At 32.8% G+C, this 25,441-nt stretch overlaps 1 protein-coding gene across 1 annotated transcript in view; it reads right to left on the minus strand.

The window, feature by feature from the left end:
• Positions 1 to 25,441, minus strand: part of TBC1D32 (TBC1 domain family member 32) — a 238,219-nt gene that overhangs the window by 13,655 nt on the left and 199,123 nt on the right. Inside the window, 5 exon segments of the mRNA XM_047733941.1 lie at positions 3,832 to 4,020; positions 13,541 to 13,681; positions 20,116 to 20,270; positions 21,217 to 21,332; positions 23,015 to 23,084. Of these exon segments, the coding sequence (XP_047589897.1) occupies positions 3,832 to 4,020; positions 13,541 to 13,681; positions 20,116 to 20,270; positions 21,217 to 21,332; positions 23,015 to 23,084 (671 nt within the window).

Genomic DNA, 25,441 nt, shown 5'->3' on the forward strand with positions numbered 1-25,441 from the left:
AAGAATAGTATTATGACTGTGGTTTATAGTTATATGAATAATTACTACCTTTTTTCACCCTTTGTACAAGTCTGAGATTTCTGGATTAGAAAGCATAAAACATAATTCCCCAGGTTTAATACTTAAAACTACAGTTGAATGAGAAATTTTTAAATTATATAACTATTTCTGACTTGTCTTCAAGGGAAGGAAAAATGAACATCACTTTATTAACCAAAGTTTCATGATTGGTTAAAATGTGAGTAAATGGAAAAGAGTCTATATATGTTTATAAACATGGGAAACAACAGGTCATAACAGGGCTTAATAGAGTAAAGGTGCATGTAATAATACTTATATAAACCATCCTTGAATTTATCTCAGAAGAAAAATAACTGCCCAACAAAAGAGATCAGTGAACTTGAGACCTACCTCTTGGAAATAGAACAAAAAATAAAATGAAGTCCAACATTATAAAGATATTTTTCCTAATCCCTCAGATGAATACAAACAGAAGGAGTAAGAAGGTTAGTTCCAGGGGGCGCCTGGGTGGCTCAGTGGGTTAAGCCTCTGCCTTCAGCTCAGGTCATGGTCTCAGGGTCCTGGGATCGAGCCCCACATCGGGCTCTCTGCTCAGCAGAGAGCCTGCTTCCCTTCCTCTCTCTCTCTGCCTGCCTCTGCCTACTTGTGATCTCTGTCTGTCAAATAAATAAATAAAATCTTTAAAAAAAAAAAAAAAAGAAGGTTAGTTCCAGGATAAGTACTAAAATTAATTAGTTCTTTGCCAACATGTTCTTAGTTTGGATTTAAACCAATTCAATTAAAATTTTAGTAATTTAAATAGGACTTGAGTAATGACCTTTTCCCCCCTCATTTAAAAGATCTTTAGAATTTATCAAGAAGTAGTCAACAAAGAGAAGAAACTGCAATAAGCACCAACATTAAAGAATTTAGTAATGTTTGTTTTTAAATGGGAACAAAAATAAGTTCATCTTTCTCTTATATGTGTTATTTGTTTATTCTATCAACAAATATTTATTAGGCACCTATTATATGCCAGGTCCTGTTAAAGGCATTAAAAACATATTAGTAAATGAGATAGGCAAAAATCACTGTCCTAGTGCAACGTACACATTATACTGAGGAAGACTAACAAAAATATATATTAAATAATTCTGGGGGTGCCTGGGTGGCTCAGTGGGTTAAAGCTTCTGCCTTCGGCTCAGGTCATGATCCCAGGGTCCTGGGATCGAGCCCCACATTGGGCTCTCTGCTTTGCAGGGAGCCTGCTTCCTCCTCTCTCTCTCTGCCTGCCTCTCTGCCTACTTGTGATCTCTGTCTGTCAAATAAATAAATAAAATCTTTAAAAAAAAATATTCTGGCTATGACAAACACTGTAAGAGAAACTAAAGTGGGATAAAAGGTTAGAGAATTACAGGTTAAAGGATATTATAAGTGCTTGGGAAAATTTCAGACTCTGAAATTCCTATAATTGACCACGGTAGTAATGAAAGTGTCACGTACTAAAAAGGAACCCACATTTTGCCCTCAACATAATCCCCATTTGTTTAACCATCACTGTTCTCCAAATTATCTCTTTCAGATAACTGTTTTATTTTTCTACATAAGTTTTCCTTTTACATGTACAATCATTGTCTTGGTATATATTTTCATTAAAAATGTTCCTAAGGAGGGCCTGCATGGCTCAGTCAGTTAAGCGTCCAACTCTGGATTTTGGCACAGGTCATGATCTTTTGAGATGGAGACCCATGTCAGGCTACCTGCTGGGCATGGAGCATGCTTAAGATTCTCTCTCTCTCCCCTGGCCCTTCACTCCCACCTTGCTCATGCTCACTCTCTCTCTCTAAAAAAAAAAAAAAAAAAAAAAAAAAATTTCCTGAGATCACATTCTAGGGATATATGTAAAAAGTTTGAGACCTTTTGAATTCAGTATTTATGAAATAAAAATTCTTGATAAGTTTGGCAATCTTGAATAATCAGTGGCATTGATTTATAGAAAATCACGATTAAAGGGAAAAGAGCTCTGAGGGGTAAAGAATGATGATAAAATTAAAACCACAATGAGACACCACCTCACACCAGTCAGAATGGTTAAAATTAACAAGTCAGGAAATGACAGATGTCGGTGAGGATGAGGAGGAGAACCTTCCTGCACTGTTGGTGGGAATGCAAACTGGTGCAGCCACTCTGGAAAACAGCATGGAGGTTCCCCAAAAAGTTGAAAATAGAGCTACCCCATGACCCTGCAATCACACTACTGGGTATTTACCCTCAATATACAAATGTAGTGATCCAAAGGGACACCTGCATCCCAATGTTTACAGCAGCAATGTCCACAATACCCAAACTATGAAAAGAGCCCAGATGTCCATCAACAGATGAATGGATAAAAAAAGATGTGGTACAGATATACAATGGAATATTATGCAGCCATCAGAAAGTGAAATCTTGCCATTTGCAATGACATGGATGGAACTAGAGGGTATTATGCTAAGTGAAATAAGTCGATCAGAGAAAGCCAATTATCATACAATTTTACTGATATGTGGAATTTGAGAAACAAAGCAGAGGATCATAGGGGAAGGGAGGGAAAAATGAAACAAGACAAAACCAGAGAGGGAGACTAACCCTAAGAGACTCTTAATCTCAGGAAACAAACTGAGGCTTGCTGGAGTGGAGGGGGACAGGAGGGATAAGGTGGCTGGGTGATGTGCTATGGGGAGTGCTATGTATCATATAAGACTGATGAACACAGACCTGTACCCCTGGGGCAAATAATACATTATATGTTAATTTAAAAAAAGCAAAAAAAAAGATAAAATTAATTAACAGAAATTACTTGTTGAACTAGAGAAAATCTAGCAAAGGACAAATGCTGGTTTTGGTGTATGCATGTGTATGTGTATTTGTGGGATGGTGAGGGGACAGGGGGAGGGAAACATTTGAGGGAATCTCTCAGATTCAAGGAGAGATTTTAACTTAGGGTTGGAGTTCCATCAGGAATTACACACAGGGATGTATTTATATAACCATATTTCTTAAAGTCCAGAGCTTCAAAACTCATATTATTGTGAGATAGAAAGCAAGTTATATCTTGTTTTAAAATATTAACTTACATAATGTAGTGACTTTTTAAAAAAGAATGATAAGATAGAATAATCTTTCATGGAAATGTTTTATAAACATAGGTGAAAGTTTAAAAAATGCAGAATATGAAGGCATAGGAAATTACATTAAATGTTTTTAAAATATTTCAAACCTCTATCTTAACATAGTAACTTGAACTTTTAGTAACTAGTTAAGATATAAGGAATATATGGAGATAGATATAGATATAAAATACATCTTGTGGGACAGCACACTGGCTAACAGCTTAGCTCCTTCACACTGCAGTCCCACCACTCCCAAGTGTCTCATCTTGAGCAACTTGAGTTGGTGCCTCATTTCTTCATCTCTAAAATGAGAATAATAGTACCCACTTTTTTTTTTTTTAAGATTTTATTTATTTGAAAGAGAGAGAGATCACAAGCAGGGGGAGGAGCAGAGGGAGAGGCAGACTCCCTGCTGAGCAGAGAGCCAGACGTGGGGCTCGATCCCAGGACCCTGGGATCATGACCCGAGCTGAAGGCAGAGGCTTTAACCTACTAAGCCACCCAGGTGCCCCTAGTACCTACTTTTTAAGGTTATTTTCAGATGACTGTCGAGAAAAGTGTCTGACATATAAGCATCTCATCAAAGTTAGCTATGAACTCTTTTTTTTATTTTTTTAAGATTTTATTTATTTATTAACTATGAACTCTTAACCACCATTTTCCCTCTAAAATTACTTACTTTCAGGAAAACTTGCAGATCTTGAGTCTGAGTGTGCTGCAGAATGTCTTGCTGCAGATGTTTGAATATAGCTATACAGATATACACTTGATAATCAGGACCAAGGAAAACACAAGTGGCAATATAATGGCAGATTTCTATCCAATCCAAATAATTCCAAAAACACTGAGTTATCCATTGTAGGCAAATCTAGAAAAAAAGAAGTCACTTCATTAGAAAGCTTATAAAACCATATTTTTAAAAAGCAGTGATCAGTGATTCACACAAAACCAATGAAGAGCTTGACATATGATCCAAATAGAAAGACATCCTACATACTAGGATGCTTCATCTACTTGCCTAATGCATGAGAAAACTTTCATGGCCTAGGGACTCGAGACTTAGAGGTAAACTGATGATATTCCCACTGATCATTTACCTAATACTAAATGCCTTCTTTATTCATACAGTCCTCCTCTTACCCACAACAGCAGTCTGCTCTCTACAGATAACAAATGCTAACAGACCATTTTAATTCAGAGATGGGAGTTTCTTCTACCCTACCTTTAATCACAGAAGTATAATTATGCAGATGACAGATTGCTAAATGTTGTATTAATGCAAATAGACTCTTGCTGAATCAGAAAATAATTTAAATCAAACAGGACTGTATAACATAAAAACTGGGAGCTAATGTAGAAAATAATTTAAAAGTGAGATTTTTACAAAAATCATTTATCTTACTTTTTGAATAACATTCAGATTGTTTAGCTTATAAAAGGAATACATGTTTATTGAAGGAAAAAAACAGAAAAGGTTAAAAAAAAAAACATAGTAACAATGGCACAGTGATTAACACTGCTAACATTTTGGTACATTAATGTTATGGGTGGAATTCTGTCTCTCCCCCAAAAAGTATGTCCAAGTTCTAACCAACCCACAGTACTTGTGCTTGTAACAATATTTGGAAACAGGGTTTTTACAGAGGTAATCAAGATAAAATGAGACCACTTTAGGATAGGTTACTCCTATCCTAATATGACTGGTATCAGATAGGGAAAATGTGAACAGAGAAAAACATACATACAGAGAAACAATGAAAAGGCACACATAGGGAATGTCATGTGAAGACAGAGGACTGGAAAATGGCATTTACAAGCCAAACCATCTAAGGCTATTAGAACCAGGAGAGAAGCATCAGAGAGTTCTTTCCCTAGCACCTTCAGAGGGAACACAGTCTTGTTAAAACTTTCATTCTGGACTGCTCCAAAACTGGGAGTCAATAAATTTCTGTTGTTTTAAGGTACCCAGTTCATACTATTTTGATACTGTAGTCCTAGGAAACTAAGATAATTACTTTCCAGTATTCTAATTTTCATTTATGATTTACAAATTACCAGTGAAGAAATATTTCCTTTGTTGAATCTCTCTTATACTTTTGTTTTTGGGGTGGGGAGCAGGGAATGGGAACAGATATAATGGCTTATCTCAATTTGTCACAGATCTAAAAAACAGATGCAGAAATCTTCCTTTTTTGTTCTATTATTTTATCCTTTAAAAGATATATTCTTGAATACTTTCTAAAACTCATTTTGTATAGATCTGATTCAATTTTGGGGAATATTGATTCTACCTTTAAGTAGCTTGAACATGGTGTATTAGTAGCACAGACTGGGTGACTTAAAAACAGAAATTTATCTTCTCACAGTTCTGCAGAAGTCCAAGAACACAGTGTTGGAAGGGTTGGACCCCTCTCCTTGGCTTGTAGATGGCAGTCTTCTATGTTTTCACCTGGTCTTCCTCTGCATATCTGTGTCCAAATTTCTTCTTTTAAGGACAGCAGACAAACTGGATTAGGGCCTACTCTAATGTAATCTCATTTTAACTTAATTACCCCTTCAAATATAGTCATTCTGAGGGTAGTGGTGGTAAAGGTTTCAACATATGAATTTTGGGGGTAGGGTGACACAATTCAGCCCGTACCAGATGTACCATGTGTTATTACTTATGTCAACCAATAACATTATTTGCAGCTTACAGGCATATCTTCTCATCTCATTTTACACTTGTATTTCCTATTACTGATAATGCTAACTACATATCACCTATATTTTCTTGTTTTTTCACTGTAATTCCATTCTTAGGGAAAAATTTTTGCTTTATAAATATTATGACCCCATTCTATAATGCTCAAAATCTAGTCATAGAGCCTACGAGTTAACTCAGTATTGAAATTTTATCTATGAATGTCCAATGCTATCAACAGGCAGAGTGTATTTAATTTCCTTTTCTCCCTTAGTCTTAGCACTAATAGGATTCTTCTCTCAGATCTTGACCTGAAGGGTCAAGGGTCTGCTTGGCATGCAGAGTTCATTACCAATCTTCTATTGCCCACATAATATGGCTCTACTACACTGGGGAGAAAATATCTTCACTATTCTTACTTTGCTAGACAGGTTGAAGCAGACATTTTTTGAGAAGTAATACTTTTAATTCCCTTAATGTACTGCTGCCAGGGTTCTGTCTCTGGTCTTTGCTATAGCTAGTAAGGCCAAGCAACGTATGCCATGCTAGGTTAATAAAAATGAGTCTCTGAATGAATTAAGGAGAAACAAAAGAGTAGAAATTAGTACAAATGATCCCACAACCAGAAAAACCAGTGCCAGAAAAAGCAGTTCCCATTCAGCTGTCAGTTTTAGGTAGGAATGAGTGACATGTAGACAGCAATGAGAGGGTCACGGCTTTTGACTGTCTTCTTTTTCAGCAGCCTTACTGCCCTACAGGTTGGACCGTGTGAAACTGCTGATCCTCAACTATTTTGATCTTGAAGCCTCACAACTTTATACGGTTCAAACAAAGATATCTGAACTTAAAATATACGTAGGGAAATACTTACCTTTATTGGTTAAAAGAAAGTCAGCCTAGAATCTGCAATTAGTTCTTTCTTATACATAGTTATTAATGCAGTTTTCTGTTGTTTACATACATTCAAGCATTGTTTTATTACATTGTCTATTTTTCTTCCATTAAACAGAAATAATGCCTGTCTTTTTCTACATATGGGAAATTTAGGAAAGGAAAATGATTATAACTGAAAACACTCTGAAAGTACACAAAGCACTATATAATATTACTCTATAACAAAATACAGATGTTTATTATTCATTTACTATTTATCAAGTACCTAATATACAAACAAGCATTATAATTTTTAAGTAAACAAAAGACATTTAGTCCTTGCTCTCATAGAGTTGACACTCAAAGGGGAGATGTGCACTTTTTAAATATATGTCCCTCTTCATTTGGCAGAAATTATATCAGATATTCTGTGTGCAACATGGTTCAGAATTATTAAACTGTAATAGAATTCTAAAATTGTATTCCCCTAGAAGAGTGAGCAATGAGTCACAGTATTTAATCCTTAAGTAAATAACTTCTCTATAGAATGCAAAGGTTTGCAAATCAGCTAACAATCTAGAATTCTAAAAGGATAAAGGAAATAGCATGTGTCTAAGCAGAATGATAAACTCATAAAACACTTTTTTATTATGGAATTTTTCAAATATATATATATACATATATAAGCAGTTCATGAATCAGGCCCATCACAGATTTGAAATTTTGATTGGGAAGGTTCTTCAGCACATTCCCCGCCCCCCAAACAGGATCCCCTTCCTTAAACTTTTTAAAAGAAATAGATCATAAGTTGTGATGAATTACATGTGTTTGCTTTAAAACATACAGAAAATCTGTTACCAGTGGTATCAGTTTTTCTTTTGATCTATCACACAAGACAAAAATAATCTTAGAATATCAGCACTACCACAAGCAATATAATTACTTAAAACGGTATTTTTGCTGTTCTTTGTCTTTATGCAACATATCACTTGACTCTTACAGTCAAATTACTGTGTTTTAAAGTGATCTAAAGTGATAGGTTATACTATCAAATATGTACTGTTGGGTTCATTTCCTTCAGTTTGATTTTATATTCTTAGGGACAGAATTTGTTTATTTTGTTGGTTACATGTATCTATATCACCATATGAAATATTGAAATGATTCCAAAGTAAAAATACAAAAGTAAGGTATACTCCTTGACTCTTCAGCTCATTCCTTCCTTATCCCTATAAGCAATCGTTTAAAAAAATGTGGCATATTCTTTCATGTTTTTAATAAAACACATTTGTACATGCATTTGTATCTTCACTCTTTCTTATATAAATGGTAACACACTAAACACTCTTTTTCTTCACCTTTTTAACACTTAACAAAGGATACTGCATATCACTCCAACACAATATACAGAGGTATTTTTCATTTTTACAACTGCATGGTATTCCACCAAAGATAAGCCATAATTTTTCAACCAAGTCCCTATCGATAGACATTTGCAGTTTTTAGTCTTTTGATACTAAAATCAGTGCTATAACAAACAACTGTATGTATTTTCAAATTTTTGTCAGATAATGTGACAGATTAAAATAATAAATTTAATTTGATAATTACATGATTAATTTGATAATTAATATGATAATTTGATAGATTTCCATAAATGAGACTGCTGGGTTAAAGGATAAATGCATGTAAGATTTTGCTAGACACTGCCAAATTCCCCCTTATAAGTCCAAAAAATGTACTGCATTTTCAAAACTAAGAAGTTGAGCTCTTATATTCATGGAAATATATTAGTAATGAAACAGTTTACAAAGAAAACGAAACAAACTAATTACATTTGTTTTTACAGTAAACCAATGTTCCTTAAACCAATTACTTTAAAAACATTTATATGGTGTTTTAGGCTTACAAGCAAAGAAAATCATTTGTATAATATACATCAAAATGTACCACAACCTTCCTAGGAAATTTTGCTCTTCAACCATACTTAAGCTTCTAAAGGACATTAAGATGCAACACTGAGATAAACATGATTATTTTATCTGAGGAAATTATTCTCACTTGTATCTAGATTTAAAAAACAATCTCCAAAAAATGCCATAAGAATTAGGTTAAAAAAAAGTTTGGTTAAAACAATTTTTTAATGGATACCTGATTAAGTCAGAATAAGTATGAACTAAATGACCAAGTTTTATGATTCAAAGACAATGTTTTTAACAACTCTTCTGGCCCTTATTTTATTTGCTCTCACCAAAGAAAGAATATTAGCAAAGAAAGAAAGAAAACTAATTTCAAAATCAAAAGATGTGGCTTCAAGTGAAGTCCTTGCTGTAGGTAACTTCAATAAGTCAGTTCACTGACTTCACGGATTCTGAATTTCTACTTGTCACATGACATAGTCAGGATTTTAAATGAGATAAGCTCTAAAAATACATCTTTATACTGCACAGTGTTGTTACACATAAGAGTATTTCTGTTGTACTTCTAGGCAAGATACTGTGTATCACACACCCAAAGAACCTGTAGATAAATCAGGCACACATACCTTTAAGGAACTTTCAACTATTAAAGAGGTAAAGGACAAAATAACTATTCCACAGGGCAAGATACAGATTTCTACCAGAAGTACAGAAACAGTACACAAATTCAAATCTACTTGTAGTTCATTAAAAAAAATTTTCCCGGGTGTCTGGATGGCTCAGTCATTAAGCAGCTCCCTTGGCTCAATTCATGATCCCAGGACCCCAGGGATCAAGCCCCACATCAGGCTCCCTGCTCAGCAGGAAGCCTGCTTCTCCCTTTCCCACTCTCCCTGCTTGTGTTCCCCCTCTCCCTGCCTCTCTGTCAAATAAATAAAGAAAATTTTAAAGAAAATTTTAAAAATTTCCATTTGGACAAACATAAAGAGTAAGTAGTTGACCCAAAGATGTGGCAAAGGGAGAAAGAAGGTACTATTTCAAATGTCAACATTAGCAACATGAGAAGGAAAGCCCAGGGAGATAGATATATATCTATATCTATATATCTATATCTATATCTACATATATACATATATATATGCATTTAAAATAGGAGCATGAACAAGAAACATTCTGCTTTGCATTTATATAATTCTGCATTTTCAAAAAATACAATGTCACAAAATACAAAATGTTAGGATAGTTTTTTTTTTTTTAATCCAGTCTTCATGACAGGAGGAGAAAAAAACAGCAAATGAGAAAAAATGATGAGGTTTTCCTAAAAGTACATTCAGAGGATTATCCATGTTAGCTCATTTGCTGACACAGTATAGTACAATAATGATATGCAGACTAATGACCCCCAAGAAATTATAAATCATTAAAGATATGTGGTACTTCTTAAGGTAGGAAAGTTAAGTAAAGTACAATAAGGGAAGTGTTTTACCAAAGGATAAAATTCATCAAAATGTTAATTAGAACATGTGATTTTTCTGTTCATTTAAAAAGGAGGACTATATATTTAAATTTCTATTTTCTACTCTGTTACTCTTAAACTCTAATCAACACATATTTCTGTTTTAATTTTTTTGTATTCTAGTTAAACATATATTTTTACTCTAGAGATATGTGTTTTTTATTTAGCAACCTACTCACAAATCCTTCATTAATCAACCAATCCCTTAGTGTCTGTAAATGCACAACTTCAAAAAGCACTGCTCCTAATTAGATCAAAATGAATAAGCTTTGAAATACAAAATCTGTATCCAAACGATTACTTAAGCACCTATACCTATTCGTTACTTAAAAGTTATTTCTCATTTTATAATTAGCAGTAAAATGGCATATAGTATCAACAAAGCAATGATATATACTTAAGGCACAAAATGATTAGCTCACATCAGGAGCCATTAAAAAGGCATTTTTACATTAGCTAAGTTATGAAACATAACAACATTACTGCTTAGAAATAATGCAGTGGGTTTTATTAGATAAATCTGCTACATATATGTAATTTCAAATTGATAAATGCCAAAATGATAAAAAGGTATCAAATTGATATGGTGAGGCCAGAGGTACTGCAAGTTTTGTCCACAGTTTGTAGTAGTCCATTTTAAAGTTAAAGGATATATGTTAGAAACTAATAAATGACTATAGGCATTAGACAATATACATTATATTACTCAAGACTAGAATGGCAAAAAGAGCTCTCAGGAACATTTTGTTACCTAGATTGGATTTTTAGAAGAGTAGAAAGAATAGATTGTTGAGCTTATGGTAAACATTTAAGTATCTATTTCCAACCAGAACTAAACATTTTATGATTGAAAATTCCCCAAAGTATTTTAGGTACATGCCAAGTAAGAGCTACAACTGGACAGGAAAGAATATTCTTTTTCATTACACACAATTCCTTGTTATATTTAGACTTACTAACTTCAGGAAATTTAAAACTCAACAAGCACAGTAATCAGATGCAAGTAAATGTAATTACATGACATAAGGGCTCTTCAAAATAAGTATAAAGCACATTACCAAGAACTATATTGTGTAGTAAAGAGGAAAAGATTCCCAGGAGGACAAATCCAAAGAAATGCAACCATTGTTTACTATTAAGAAATCTATCAACGGTCACCTAAACTAAATAAACCCCAAGATCAAGATAATCTTAACCCTGAAGGAACTTGTGAAAATTCAACATTATTATTTGATTAAAAGAAAGGAAACAAAATTCAATTTTTACATAAAGCAGAAGGATTCTTCCATACCATGACAGGGAATAAGTCTCTTAATGGTGAAATACTAGATGATTACTTAATAACTGTTCAAGTCTAAAATAAGCAAGCCACTATTTAGAATTATTCTGGAAAAAATAACAGAATTTAGTTAAAAATGAAAGAGAAAATATATTGCAAATTTGTAAAAACACAAATCTAGAAAAAATCTAAATCTAATGATTATGCAAAATTTAATACCTTTACTAATTATTAACAGTAACCACAAAGGAAATAAAATTGAAAAAAAGATTTCAAACTGCATTAATTAGAACTATCTGTAATAAGAAAGATACTACACCTATATGGGAAAAAATATACAACTTCAGTAAAATATAGTACAAAATATAGTACAAAGAAAATAAATGGAAAAACTTACTACATTCCTAGATAGGAAGGCTGAGTATGGTAAAGACATAAACTATAAACTACTTTGAGAAAAGTGAACATAACAGCAATTTAAATTTTATCCAAATCTAAATGCCCAACTTAAACTGGGAAAAATCACTTTAGAGGGCACATAAAGAAATCAATAGAAACAGCTAAATTAGCTTTTTCAGGGAGAGTTAGGAAGTGTACGATAGATTGATTATTATAGCATTAAGAAATAAGAATGTAAGAAGAAAAATGTAATAAATAATACAATAGTAAATACATAAAAACACTAACAGTAAATAAGTAAAGTAATAAATTACAGTAGTAAATAAAATACATAACAGGAATTAAAGAGATCTGGATAGTGGGCTACTTTTAAAGAACATACAAATCAATAAAAAACACACTAAGACAGGTAGGCAATTAAGAAGATTCAACTATTAACTAGGCTATGAAATTATAGTCAAACTTGCTAATGTTTAAAAATTCACAAAATTTTAGAAGAGAAAATGCTACATATTAATCTAGCTATTAGTTTTGAAAAAGCCTAATACCCAGACCTGAAGAACAGATACTTTCTCCATTTCTGTTAGAAGAGTAAGATCAAAGCAAATTGACAACATGCTTCAAGAGTCTTAAAAGTGTTCATATCTTCTGGTTAAGTATTTCTACCTTCTGGAACTCTGACTTAAAGATTTAATTCTAGGGGTATCTGGATGGCTCAGGTGTTAAGCGTCTGCCTTCGGCCTTGGGTCATGATCAACCCCTGCATGGGGCAGGGAGCCTGCTTCTCCCTGTCTCCCACTCCACCTGCCAGGTTCCCTCTCACACTCCCCCTGCTTGTGTTTCCTCTCTCGCTGTGTCTCTCTCTGCCAAATAAATAAAATATTTTTCAAAAAGGTTCTTGAAAAAAAAAAAAGATTTAATTCTAAATTATAAAAAGGCTTAAGCTCTAAAAATTTAAGTTGTAGCCTGCTTATACCAGTAGGAAACAATTCACCCCTCCACCAATGAAGGACTGCCTATGTACAGGAGGCACTCCTGCATGTGACAAGCATAACTCCAGGCCCTAGAAAAATCAATACTCCTTTCCAGATCCCAAGAGCAGAAATAGAGAGCTGGGCTTTTTTTGTTAGGTTAAGATATAGTATGTCAAATACCAGATGTTCAGTGTTGAGTACTCTTACCCATAGTTACCTCACTTAATCCTTACATTAGCCATATGTAGCAGATATTATCTCCATTAAAAAGCCTACATGTCACAGACTTCCAGAATGTCTATGTCCTTGAACAGCTTAAGTTGAACTTGAAATTTGAATGCTAAGGATCTACTATAAAGAAATCTGTATATTGTAACAGACCTACAGGAAAAAATGCAATTTAGAAATTTAAATAGAAAAATATGAATACTTACAAAAAGGACCTTATTAATTTAAATGTATTTCCTATATTTGAAGAGAATTTAATTTTTTTTAAGATTTTATTTATTTATTTGACAGAGATCACAAGTAGGCAGAGAGGCAGGCAGAGAGGTAGGTGGAGGGAAGCAGGCTCCCCGCTGAGCAGAGAGTCCGATGCAGGGCTCGATCCCAGGACCCTGAGATCATGACCTGAGCCAAAGGCAGAGGCTTAACCCACTGAGCCACCCAGGCACTCCAAGAGTTTAATTTTCTTTAAAGACACTGAGATCTGGGAGCTGAAGAAACACTATTTCTTCTGGATTACCTGGGATGGTGCGAAACCAGACATGTGAAAAGCTGAAAACACAAGTGGCACCTCCACCTTCAGAAGCATTTCAATGTAGTGAGTACTGCAAAAATATACTGGATGGATGCCAGATTCTATAGTGTCAGTAGCTAGATACCTCTGTATAAAAAGGAAAAATTGAGAATTAATGAACATACAAATAATGTAAAATAATCAAATCAACTTATCTAAATATTTTGCTTTGAATTGCTACTTCAAAATTAACGCGTGGTCTAACAAGTTACTGCAAACATTGTAATTACGTAAGTGAAAAAGTCAGAATGTTACAAAGACCATAGAAAAAATAAATCTTTTTTTTTTTTTTAAGATTTTATTTATTTATCTGACAGAGAGAAATCACAAGTAGGCAGAGAGGCAGGCAGAGAAAGAGGAGGAAGCAGGCTCTCTGCTGAGCAGAGAGCCCGACGCGGGGCTCAATCCCAGGACCCTGAGATCATGACCTGAGCCGAAGGCAGCAGCTTAACCCACTGAGCCACCCAGGCGCCCCAAAAAATAAATCTTAATTAAGGCAATATTTATACCTTCCAAGACAAAGAAATAAACTTAATACTGTAATTCAATGCCTGTGGAATGAAGGGGATGGCTGTTGCATGGAAGAATAAATGTACAAGTACACAAATAATAAAACTTTACATTTTAATACTTAAGTGTACTTCTGTATGCTTGCTATCTTTGGCTTTGGCCAATGATTCTATCACATCAAAAAGTTTTATTTGTCAGATCTTTGGGATATTTGCATAGTCCCCTTTTTCTAAGATAACATTAACCTATATCTGAACTTGAGTTACTAATAACTGAAATTATGAACTCTAAAAAATTTATCACTAAAACTGGGAAAAATGCATAATGCATTCCCACCAAAGTTCTTAGACCAGCTACTTTGTATATATTTCTATAATAGTTACAAATTAATCTTATATAATTTATATATTTTATATTTATTTATATGTCCATTTATATATTTGTGGATATACACACACATCTCTTACAAACTTGCATTTTTCAGCAACTTCTTCATAAAGTTGGTTATATTTTCAGTTTGGCTCTTAGGTACAATTTATGTCACCATGATTGCTCTATAATTCTTCAATGATTGTTACTATAAATACAATATCTAACCACAACATTTTAAAACAAATAATAAACTTGGCAGGTATCATTTTGTGTCTCTAGAAAAACTGACAGACTAGCAACTATACCCAATAGACTTACACTAAAATTTATATTCAAATTAGCTCTGAAGAATACATAATTAAGAAACTTTCAGAAAGGCATTTATGTTCTTTACTGGATAACTGTAATAAAAGAAAATTAATGCTTTTAAAGTAAAACAAATCAAACATATAACAATTACATATGAGTTAAAATGAGGATTTCTTTCAAACTTTATTGCTAAAGTGCTTTTAAGGATTTAGTCTTGAGTTATATACTAAAATTTCTGAAACCAGTGAGATGATTTATCAGTGGTTTTCCTGTTTTATCATTCATCATCATAAAGGACAATTTATCATTTCATAGGAATATATCATAGGAATACATATGTAGAAGCATATATTTTATGACAGGTTCTCAGAGATACCTCGGAGAACACACACACAAAATAATTTTATATACTGATGACTGGAGACATACTATAGCATATTAAGTGGACATCTTACAGCCAACCTCAGATGAATGTCTAGGACAAAAAAATAAACTTTCTTTTGAGTAGTTAAAAATAATATAAACTAAGGGGCACTGGACTGGCTCAGTCAGTTAAGCATCCAACTCTCGATTTCAGTTCAGGTCATGATCTTGAGGTCATGAGATCGAGCCTAGAATCAGGCTCAGCACTCTGCAGAGAGTTTGCTTGAGATTCTCTCATTTCTCCCTCTGCCCAAGTAAACATCTCCCTCCCACCCATCCCCACACACATGCACACGCATTCTCTCTCTCAAGTAAATAAATCTTTAAAAAATATATATACTCATGTATGTATTTATACACATATATTTTAATATGTATATACTAATGTATATGTATACATATAAACTGAGAATCTGTATCCTTTATCTTCTTTTGTGAAACACACATTTCACTAATGACTACTTGTCCAATAGAACTAATGAGTTTAATAGATGCAAAAAAATCAACTTATACATATATATTAATTTTCAATGCAAGCTTAGGTAATAATTTTCTGAATATATGCATAATAGTAATATAAAAAATGTATGTATAAGAAACAATGCTTATACAGTATCTTTTCTATGTTGCACTGAAAACAATATATTTGGAGTAGGTGTATTTAGAGATGAAGATGAGACTAATTACACTCTCAGAAAAAACAAGCTATTATGTAATGGAGTTCCAAAGCTCAGGCAAGAGTTCTTCTATTCTTGTAGATTATCCTCTGTTGGAAGAAATTATGCCATACTTTTTTGTAACCAACACAGCTCCCAGCACCAAGCCTTGCATAAAGTAGATACACAACAAATTATTGACTGAATTACAAGAGAAGATGTTAATGATTATACATTGTAATCATAGTACACTCACTTATAATAAAATTTTTATTAATTGGTCTATTAATTGCCATTACATAACTCTAATTTATAGTAAATGGTGTTCATAAAACCAAATCGATAATAACTCTAAATACCTAAATACAACACAGTCTTCTGAATCATCAAATTATAAAGCCTGTTTGTTATACTTTTAGTTTTTTGATGTATTTTGCTTAGTCACAACTCTCTGAAAAGATGGCAACTTTTAATAAAGGTAACTCTAATAAAATTCAGAATATAGGATTAAGCACAACACATCTAGGAAAACAGTATTTAAAACATCATGTAAGTGACATAACATACAAACTATGCTAAAACTGTGAAAAAGAGTATTAGTAAAACTTTTGGGTTGATATACTACTAAGCATCATAACATGAAGCAAGGACTTTATAAAATAACATTCTTTAGAGTATTTTACTTTAGTGATTAAAAATGAAAGATATGTGCCTTCAAAAATGGACTGTGTAAGCAGTCTTTTGGTTTTTCCCTTCCACTATAGGTAGTTCTGATGAGTCACTCCAATCTTGACACTAAGAAAAATCTAGTTCCAAGCTGCTACAGGAATTAAATAGAAAGACCTTATAAGAAAGACAAACTCTCCAAACCAGTTTAAATGGCCCCAAGGGGTCCAGTCCAGTCCTTCAGTCTGGGGATTGGTGTGCAGAGAATGGGCCATGCTGATTGACTGGGCAATGCTGCAGTCAATCTGTGCAGCACGTGGGTCATGCAAGTGGGGAATAGAAAACAGTTTTTCTTAACTCTGATTCTATTATTCTAGAAAACAAATCTTTCTCCTCTCCAGGGGAAAAAAAAAAGCACAAGGGAAAATGGAAACTTTAAATATGGCTCTAAGATTTAAAATTATATATAAAACAATGGGGTTTTGACACTAGATTTCTGTCCTACAAGTGACTGGTCACATGATTTGCTATTGCTAATGCTGTGCAAATAGTTGCAAGTGTGCCAGGACAGGCTGATGGTTGTAAAATTTAAATCTCAATGTACATTTGAATGGTATTAGAATTGTTAACTCTAAACTTCCTGTGTTAACTGTTTTTTATTTTATGAGGAGTAAGAGAGGAATAAATGTATAGATCCACACACATTTTTATATATATAAAATATACATAACTCTCTGATGCTCTTCCTGTTAAACTACACTAGTTCATTTGACTATTACTCTAGCTTGATTCATAATCAATGGAGCTTTATCTGTATGTGAATCTGAAATAGTTCATATTTGAATTTAATTTGTTCTCCTTTTGAGTATGTTTTTACTAACAGAAGGCATATGTGGTTGTTACTTTTATTATAATATTACTTGAGATTAGGTATTCCTACAAGGAAATAACTGATTTTTTCATCTTTCATAATCTGTCATTTTATTAAAAGCTTTTATGTTAAAATAAGCCAAACTCTGAATCTTGATAAAATTCCATAAAGAATTAGTACATTATCATTTAGGAAGTTGTTGTTTTCCTTTAAGAACAAATAATAATGAAAGATAATTCAATGCAGTCAATACATTAAAGGATTCTTCTGATCTCAGCAGCTTCAAAAAAAATATTTTCAAATTATTTATCTCAAATGAGTAGATAGTTTATAAAATTTTAAAAACTTCAAAGTAATTATTTCATTATGTCCTATATTGCTCATCCAAGGCCAATTTTTTCTACCTTTTGATGCAATCTGCTTACAACATTCTTAAGAATGCAGAGGATCAACTATCTTTTAAATACATTTTTAAAATAAATAAATAAAATTTTTAAAGTAATACAAAGCTTACTGTCCTTTACATATTTGTATTTAAATATTAATTCATACACTCAACGCCCATTTGTTGAATTAATTACTACTGGAATTAGTTTGGGACACAATGGTAAACAAAACAGAAACCAGTGCCCTCCTGGAACTATATTTTATATTTAAGTGTTTAAATAAGTAAATACAGAAATTCAGCAGCATATTAGGAACTGACATAGGCTATTGTAAAAGAAACAGGGTAATAAGGTTGAAGAATGTGGGACTGGGGCACAGGCTGAAGCTTTTTTGAGGTTGATCATAATAATGAGATTGAACTAAGGAAGGTAGACTAAAGTCAAAGTGTCTCACCACAACTGCAGATTAACTTATTCTATCAACCTGCATAGGAAGGGTCACTGCAATGTTTGAGACCAATGGAACAAACAAAATAGAAAAGGGATTACTATTTAAATAATGTATTAAGATTATTACTGAATGTATTAACAAGTGGCATAGAAAAACCACTGATCCATAAAATGATTAAATCAAAAACATTTAAATCATGGAGTTGTGACTACAGAAACATTAATAATTACATTTAGCTAACAGCTCTAAGATAAAATCCCTGAAGAGGAATATTAGCAGAATGTTACTTTATAAAGAAGCACTAAAACAAACTCCTGGTAATGAAATAATTCAACTTGGTATTGAAAAGTTGAAAAGAAAAAATGATACTATGTAAGGCACTGCCTAGGTGTTCACTGATGGTACAGGTCCACCAACAGAAAGGTGTCAAGGTTTTACATCATGAGTTCATCTAAACTCCCTAAGTAAAATGTCACTCCATTCTGTCCACAGGTCTATATTCTATATTCAATGATGTTATCAAAATAAATGTAAAAAAATCCAAGCTGCCTGGGAAAGTCCTTCCTGATGCGAAGAAACCCTCTTAGAGCACAACATCACTGTTATGTTAAAAAATAAAATAATGTCTTATGAAAAGTTTATAGATTCAAAGCAAAAATGCAACCTTACAAAATTATGGTTAAAAAAAGTTAACTGGTGATATCTGACAGTGTCACAATCTGAACACTAAGCTAAAATAGTTAAGACTAGTGGAATGCAGGTATCATTTTCACAATACTTGACATGAAAATGTATGATTGGATTCAAAATCTATATTCATTATCAAAAGATTTTTCAACATTACATTTGTAAATGGAAGAAGGGAATATCTACAATTTTAAAAATCTTCACGTACAATTTAAAGAATTATTCAAATTCTGGTTAACAGAAGGAAAATAGTTCCACTGATTAAAGAAAAACTGGCACACATTCTTTTGCCATTTGCTTCTGCTTATTCTTGTGAACAAACTTTACATTTGCTGAAGTATAAGAGCTAGAAATTCTTATTCAGGAATTATGTACAGCTATTTTAAGCAAAAAATGATAAAATTTCAATATTTATAATATATTCCTCCTTGATTCTTTGGCTTTATATTCCTTATCACAAACATATACTGTGAAAACATGTAATACATGCTTTCATTGAACGCCACATATTCTCTCAACCCCTTAACTTATTTATCTTTGGGAGCAATGTGATTGCACTGTCCATGTGGAGTATGTCGTAGGAGAGGTTTGGGAAGTGTGAGCCTATCTTGTATAGTAGACAGTGTCCCCAGGTTGGAGATTTTAATAGCAGTAAGCAAAACAAAATACAGAAATGTTAGTAAACTGAGGGATGCTCTTACCTCTAAACTCTAAGATCTCATGAAGCTAGTAAAACCCTTTAAAATACACCATAACACTATAATAAAAAATCATCATAGATTTCCAAACTCATCATAGATTTCCATATTCTGTATAGAATACGTTTACAATTTTGACTTATTTTCTTATGTTGTAATTTAACTGACTTTTTCTAACAAAGCAACAATTAAAAAAAATTCAATAGCTCTTTTTACCTATATATTTTTTTATAATTTACTAGATGACAAGTTTAAAATTTAATAATCCATCTATTATCACTAATCTTTCATTCAGTTACCTTTAAGTAAGACACCAAGCATTTGGGAAAATGTCAAATCTGTATCTTCAAAGAGAATCAGTCAAAAAGCATTCAGGTAGAAAACGAACATAAATTATTACAGAGCTCTCTACAAATAAGATCCCAATGAATTTAAATAGGATCTGCCTTAAAATTTAACACACTCATTTAAAGAAAGAGTAAAAAGTCTTACAGAAATATGAAGTCTTGGCAACCAAAGGAAAGCAGAGGTCAGAAGCCTGGAGAACTGGTGAAGAAATCTGAGTGTTTTTTCTTTGTCCCCCAACATTATCATGAACAAAGAGGATACAAACCAGTCATGGCCAGCGTAAGTCCCCTGAAGGCAGACTGAAAAGCACAGTTAAGGAACTTTTGCATATTTTGTCTTACAAGATGAAATATAAGAATTCTATTAATATTCATTTTCAGGATTCCTATCAGGAAAAAGATACTGATACTTCAGTCCTCATTTTATCTTCAATCAATTTATAAGCCAATGTGTTGTTTATTTACATAAGTAGAGGAGGGCAATGGCACTAGCAAATGCAGAAAAAAATATCTGTTTTGTGGCAACACTTATTCAAGTCATTAAAATCATAGTACTTTCTCTTTCTCTGGTTTAGGTTATCTGCTAAATTAATAACATAATCAAATATTTAAAAATCCATATATTTTTAGAATTCAGTAAGGCAAATGGTTTGTATACTTTTTTCTCTTCAAGTCAAATCTATTTCTGAAAAATAACCAATTCAAGTAAAATAAATGTATGTTCTATTGTTATTCTAAATTTACTAACTCTAGAATATTCTTATTCTAGATAAAATTATTCTTATATTATATATTATATAACAAGGATAATATATAATATATAATATAGATAATATATTATATAATATATATAATATAAGAATATTATTCTAGATTAAAAAAACTATTTTTAAAAAATGTCTTATATGTATCTGAAAATACAGCCAAATAACTTTAATTACTTGTTTAAGATTAAATAAGTAAGATTGAATTTAGTAATTACTACCCAATTTAATAAAATTCATATTATCTTTTTTTTTTTTTTTTACAGCTTTATAAACATATATTTTTATCCCCAGGGGTACAGGTCTGCGAATCGCCAGGTTTAAAATTCATATTTAAAATACAGAATACTATAAAGGTACATCAACGAATCAGCAATATAGGTTAAAGTATTATTTTACTATAAATGTGTTAAGGTACCCTATCAAAGAACTATGAAAAACACATAATGTTCAACTGCTGTGAATCCACTCAAAAAGGATATGAAGAGAAGATTTTATGGGCACTTGCTGCTGTTTTAGGAATCTCTCACAGTGCTTTAAAACCAAGGTAAGATCATTTTCTGCGCTGTCTTTTAACAGGTTGAGGAACTTGCCATATCTACATTAAAAGCCCACAAAACATGCAAAATGAAAAATTTCAGGCCCTGCACTACAAATTCACTTTTTAAAATCCATCAAGTGTAGTCCTCTTTAGATCTCAAGGTTTTAAGTTTTCTTCTACTTCTACCATAACTATGCTATACAAAACACTTAGTAGGGAAAGCTTTACACTAAGTACATGTTCCTGATAATTATATTTGGATTAGCAGTAATTATCTGGTAAATACTGACAACTTTAAAGGAAAATAAAAGAATAATGAGAGAACAAAATGCAGATACTGTAGATGAGAAGAATATAAGCATGTTTTCCTGAACTTAATCTAAAACATGTAATGTTGACAGGTTAGACTGACCAAATGTTAAGTCTAGAAGCAATTCTAGATTTCATCTAATCCAAAAGTTCTGAGAGGGAGTACTTCCCCTCCTGCGGCCACCTGGGAAATTCATGGGGGCATTTTTGATTGCATAGTGACTGGGGACACAAATAGTAGTTGGTGGGTAATGGAGGTTAGATGTGGGGCAGTCCCGAACAACCACTTACAAATGGCCTGCCTATTATTCGCATGGATGAAGAAGCTATTTATAATTATCTGAAGCCAAGTCCGCTTTATATAAGATCATAAAATATTTTTTCTCTGTCTTTTATTATACATTGAATGCAACTAAATGTGTAAATCAGGAAAATATAGTACTTTCATTGTTTGAAGCCTAAGACTTGTTCTCCATTTTGGAAAGTCACTTTGCCCGTGGCAAAACTTGAGCAGTATTTGAAGCACCGAAACATCAGCAGTCTATATGCAGCTGCCAAAGTCACAGTGATTCTATGTGGTTGACAGCTCTGTCATATACTGCAGCTGGGTACAAACGTTTCGCTACAAATCACTTTCCATTTACATCTTACCAATAAGACATTATACTGAGTTTAAAAAATATGTGACTAGCCTGCTCATGTTATCTATGGATTCCATTTCAGAATAGAAATTGGACATTACAAAATAAAAAGCAGATATAGGGTCACAAAACAATGAGTCACATGCTTCATGTGATACAGATGGATTAGCCAGAATTACTATCACACTTTTCATTATAATGCTATGAATTTATTAAAAATAGTCATTTTAAAAGCTTTCATAGATTGTAAAGATTACCCACTGAAGTAGGATGGAACTGTTAAATCCCCACTTAGTAAGCAAGAGAGGAGACTCACTCCTTAATTCACAGTCTGCTGTTCAGTTTCTTTTGAAAATTACGATTTGGGTACTAAAAATTCAAACTACTATAATTAGTTTATTTATTTTTAACTTCGGCATCTATCCTTAAGGTTCTTTTGTACTCATTACCATAGCTTGACAATTAAAATCTATCATATTTTTAAAAATGGCATCATTGTGCTACCAATGTGCTGATTTTTACAATTCATTTTTTTAAAAAACCTGCAGTCATACAGGATTAAATACACTGTAATTAGCCTCTGAAATGATAATGAACCATAACTGATTTACCAGCAGAGGTAATTTAATCATGTGCCAGTATCTCCAAAACAAAGTTATTATTTTCTGAATGATAAACTCTGCATTTAAAGTACACAAAATAGTTGGTTGTTAAATACTATTAAACACATATCAGGTAGATAAAACAAATTCTAGAAATGCGCCAGGAAGATATTTCCCTATAATATACCTGACAGTCATTTTAATGCCAAGCTGCTGCACAGATGAAAGACATTCGTTCTTCACATTTGCATCAGTAGCTAAAAACAATAGCAAACTGGGTTATAAAAATGTATAAAAGTCTGCATAATAATCACATTTTAATTGAAAATTGATTAATATTTTTACATATTTTAATGTGAATTTTGAAAACATGATGAATTCGTTCTTTTAAGAGCTGTCAGCTACATTTTCAAAGAAATTAAAACTTTTTACAAATAACTTTTCTCCTATAAAAGCCATTTAAAAGCATATTAAGTACAAAATAACTAATCGTAGTTTTAAAGCAACCTATTTTTACTCAGCTCTCAGAACACAAAAGCTCTTAATCCCCAAAATGATGTAGAATATTGTACATTCATCAACCAATCCATTTACAAGATTTTGATTTACAAATATGTATAAGTATGGCTGTTCACTTCTTAAAGATTTAAAGTTAGTGTCAAGAAGGAATAATCAGTATACTGCTTATAATGTATAACAATATATGAGGTTGGGCGAACAAAGTTCTTCCAGCAGGTGCATCTTCTTTGAGGAGTAGGAGTTTGTGATCTATGAAAAGTGAAGGGGCTATATGGGACAGGGGACAATAGGAGAGGTTGAAAATTTAGATTGGTTCTGGAGAACATGGATGACAAAGCTAACAGTGAATGCTCAGTAGCATCATTAGAAGCACTGAGAGTTCTAGTTGTAACTTTCAATTTTTGGCTAAAGAAACTGTAGCGTGCATGTGCATACACATACATATACACGTAAAATATTAAGGAACTTGTTATCTAGTGGTAAAGAGGACTAAAGGCTAGGTTTCTCATACTCATGTCAGTAGGGTTTTTTGTTTTGTTTTATTTTTTTTAACAAAGCTAATATTAAACTACGGCTTATTTTTTTTAAGATTTTTTTATTTTTTATTTATTTATTTTTTATTTAATTGACAGAAATCACAAGTAGTCAGAGAGGGAGGCAGAGAGAGAGAGGGGAAGTAGGCTCCACGCTGAGCAGAGAGCCTGATGCAGGGCTTGATCCTAGGACCCCGAGATCATGACCTGAGCCAAAGGCAGAGGCTTTAACCCACTGAGTCACCCAAGTGTCCCCCCCAACCTTTTTTTTCCCTCCTATTACACCGATGCATCTCATCCTATTAGTATGATTTACTTAACTTGTGGATTCATTCATTCCTTTTAATACATCCTTTCTGATAAAGTAAGTGTGAAGCACGATGCTAGAAGCTATGGGGGATGAAAAAGAAATCATACATCATGCCCTAAAAGAACTTTCCATGTAGTGCCAGAGATAAAATTCATATATAGATAACTCTGATAAAGATGTTTGAAAGGACTAAGTGGAACAAGAATGGTACAGATAGAGTGTTATGTGAATTCAGAAAGAGAGAGAGATTACATAGAAGTGGCACTTAAACTGAACTGTAAAATATGGCTAGACTTGAGATCTACAGAGATAAGGAAGAACAACAAATTAAACATCACTGTTATCAAACATCTACTCATTGGACCAGCAATAATTCATCTTCTAGCACTCTTGGAGGTAAGGTACCCTGTTTCTCCTAGTTTGCCTAGGCCCTGCATGGTTTTAGCTCTGAAAGTCTCATGCCCCAGGCAGTCCTCATAAGCCCAGCCAAACCAGGCTGGTCTTTTAGCTACCTACAGTGGTCATTTTCTTTAAAAATAAATAAATTAATTAAAATAAAATAAAATTGGGGCACCTAGGTGGCTCAGTGGGTTTAAAGCCTCTGCCTTCAGCTCAGGTCATGATCTCAGGGTCCTGGGATCGAGCCCTGCATCAGGCTCTTTGCTCAGCAGGGAGCTTGCTTCCCCCTCTCTCTGCCTGCCTCTCTGCCTACTTGTAATCTCTCTCTCTCTGTCAAATAAATAAATAAAATCTTTAAAAAAATAAAATAAATAAAATAAAATAAACTTAAGAGCTCAGTTAATTTCCTGACAAGCTACATCTGAGTTTTCCTTACTCGGTTCAGAACACAAACTTAGCAGTATTTTACATTTGGCCTATAATGAGCAGTTAAGCTATTTTTTATATATCTTAGAATTCCTCCCTATTTAGAACTCTAACTAGAGTTAAATAGATGTAAATTCTAGATGTACAGATTGCTAAGGGCAGTTTTGCTCCATTTATAAGAGCCAGTATCTTTCTCCTATACAAAAAAAAAAAAAAAAAAAAAAAATTGAGTTTCTATTACTTTATACCAAAAACATACATGTCACAAATTATTCTCATTCTCATAAAATGGACAATTTTTAAACTACTAATCATTCATATGTTCCCCATAATTTCAAGTTCTTAGTCTTATCAAGAGCATTTTTAAAAAGTCAGCCATAATTTAAATAGCTGTACCAATGCCCATTACAACACAATCAGATAAAAT

The sequence above is a fragment of the Lutra lutra genome, chromosome 6 (assembly GCF_902655055.1).
Source record: "Lutra lutra chromosome 6, mLutLut1.2, whole genome shotgun sequence".
NCBI classification, from domain to species: Eukaryota; Metazoa; Chordata; class Mammalia; order Carnivora; family Mustelidae; genus Lutra; species Lutra lutra.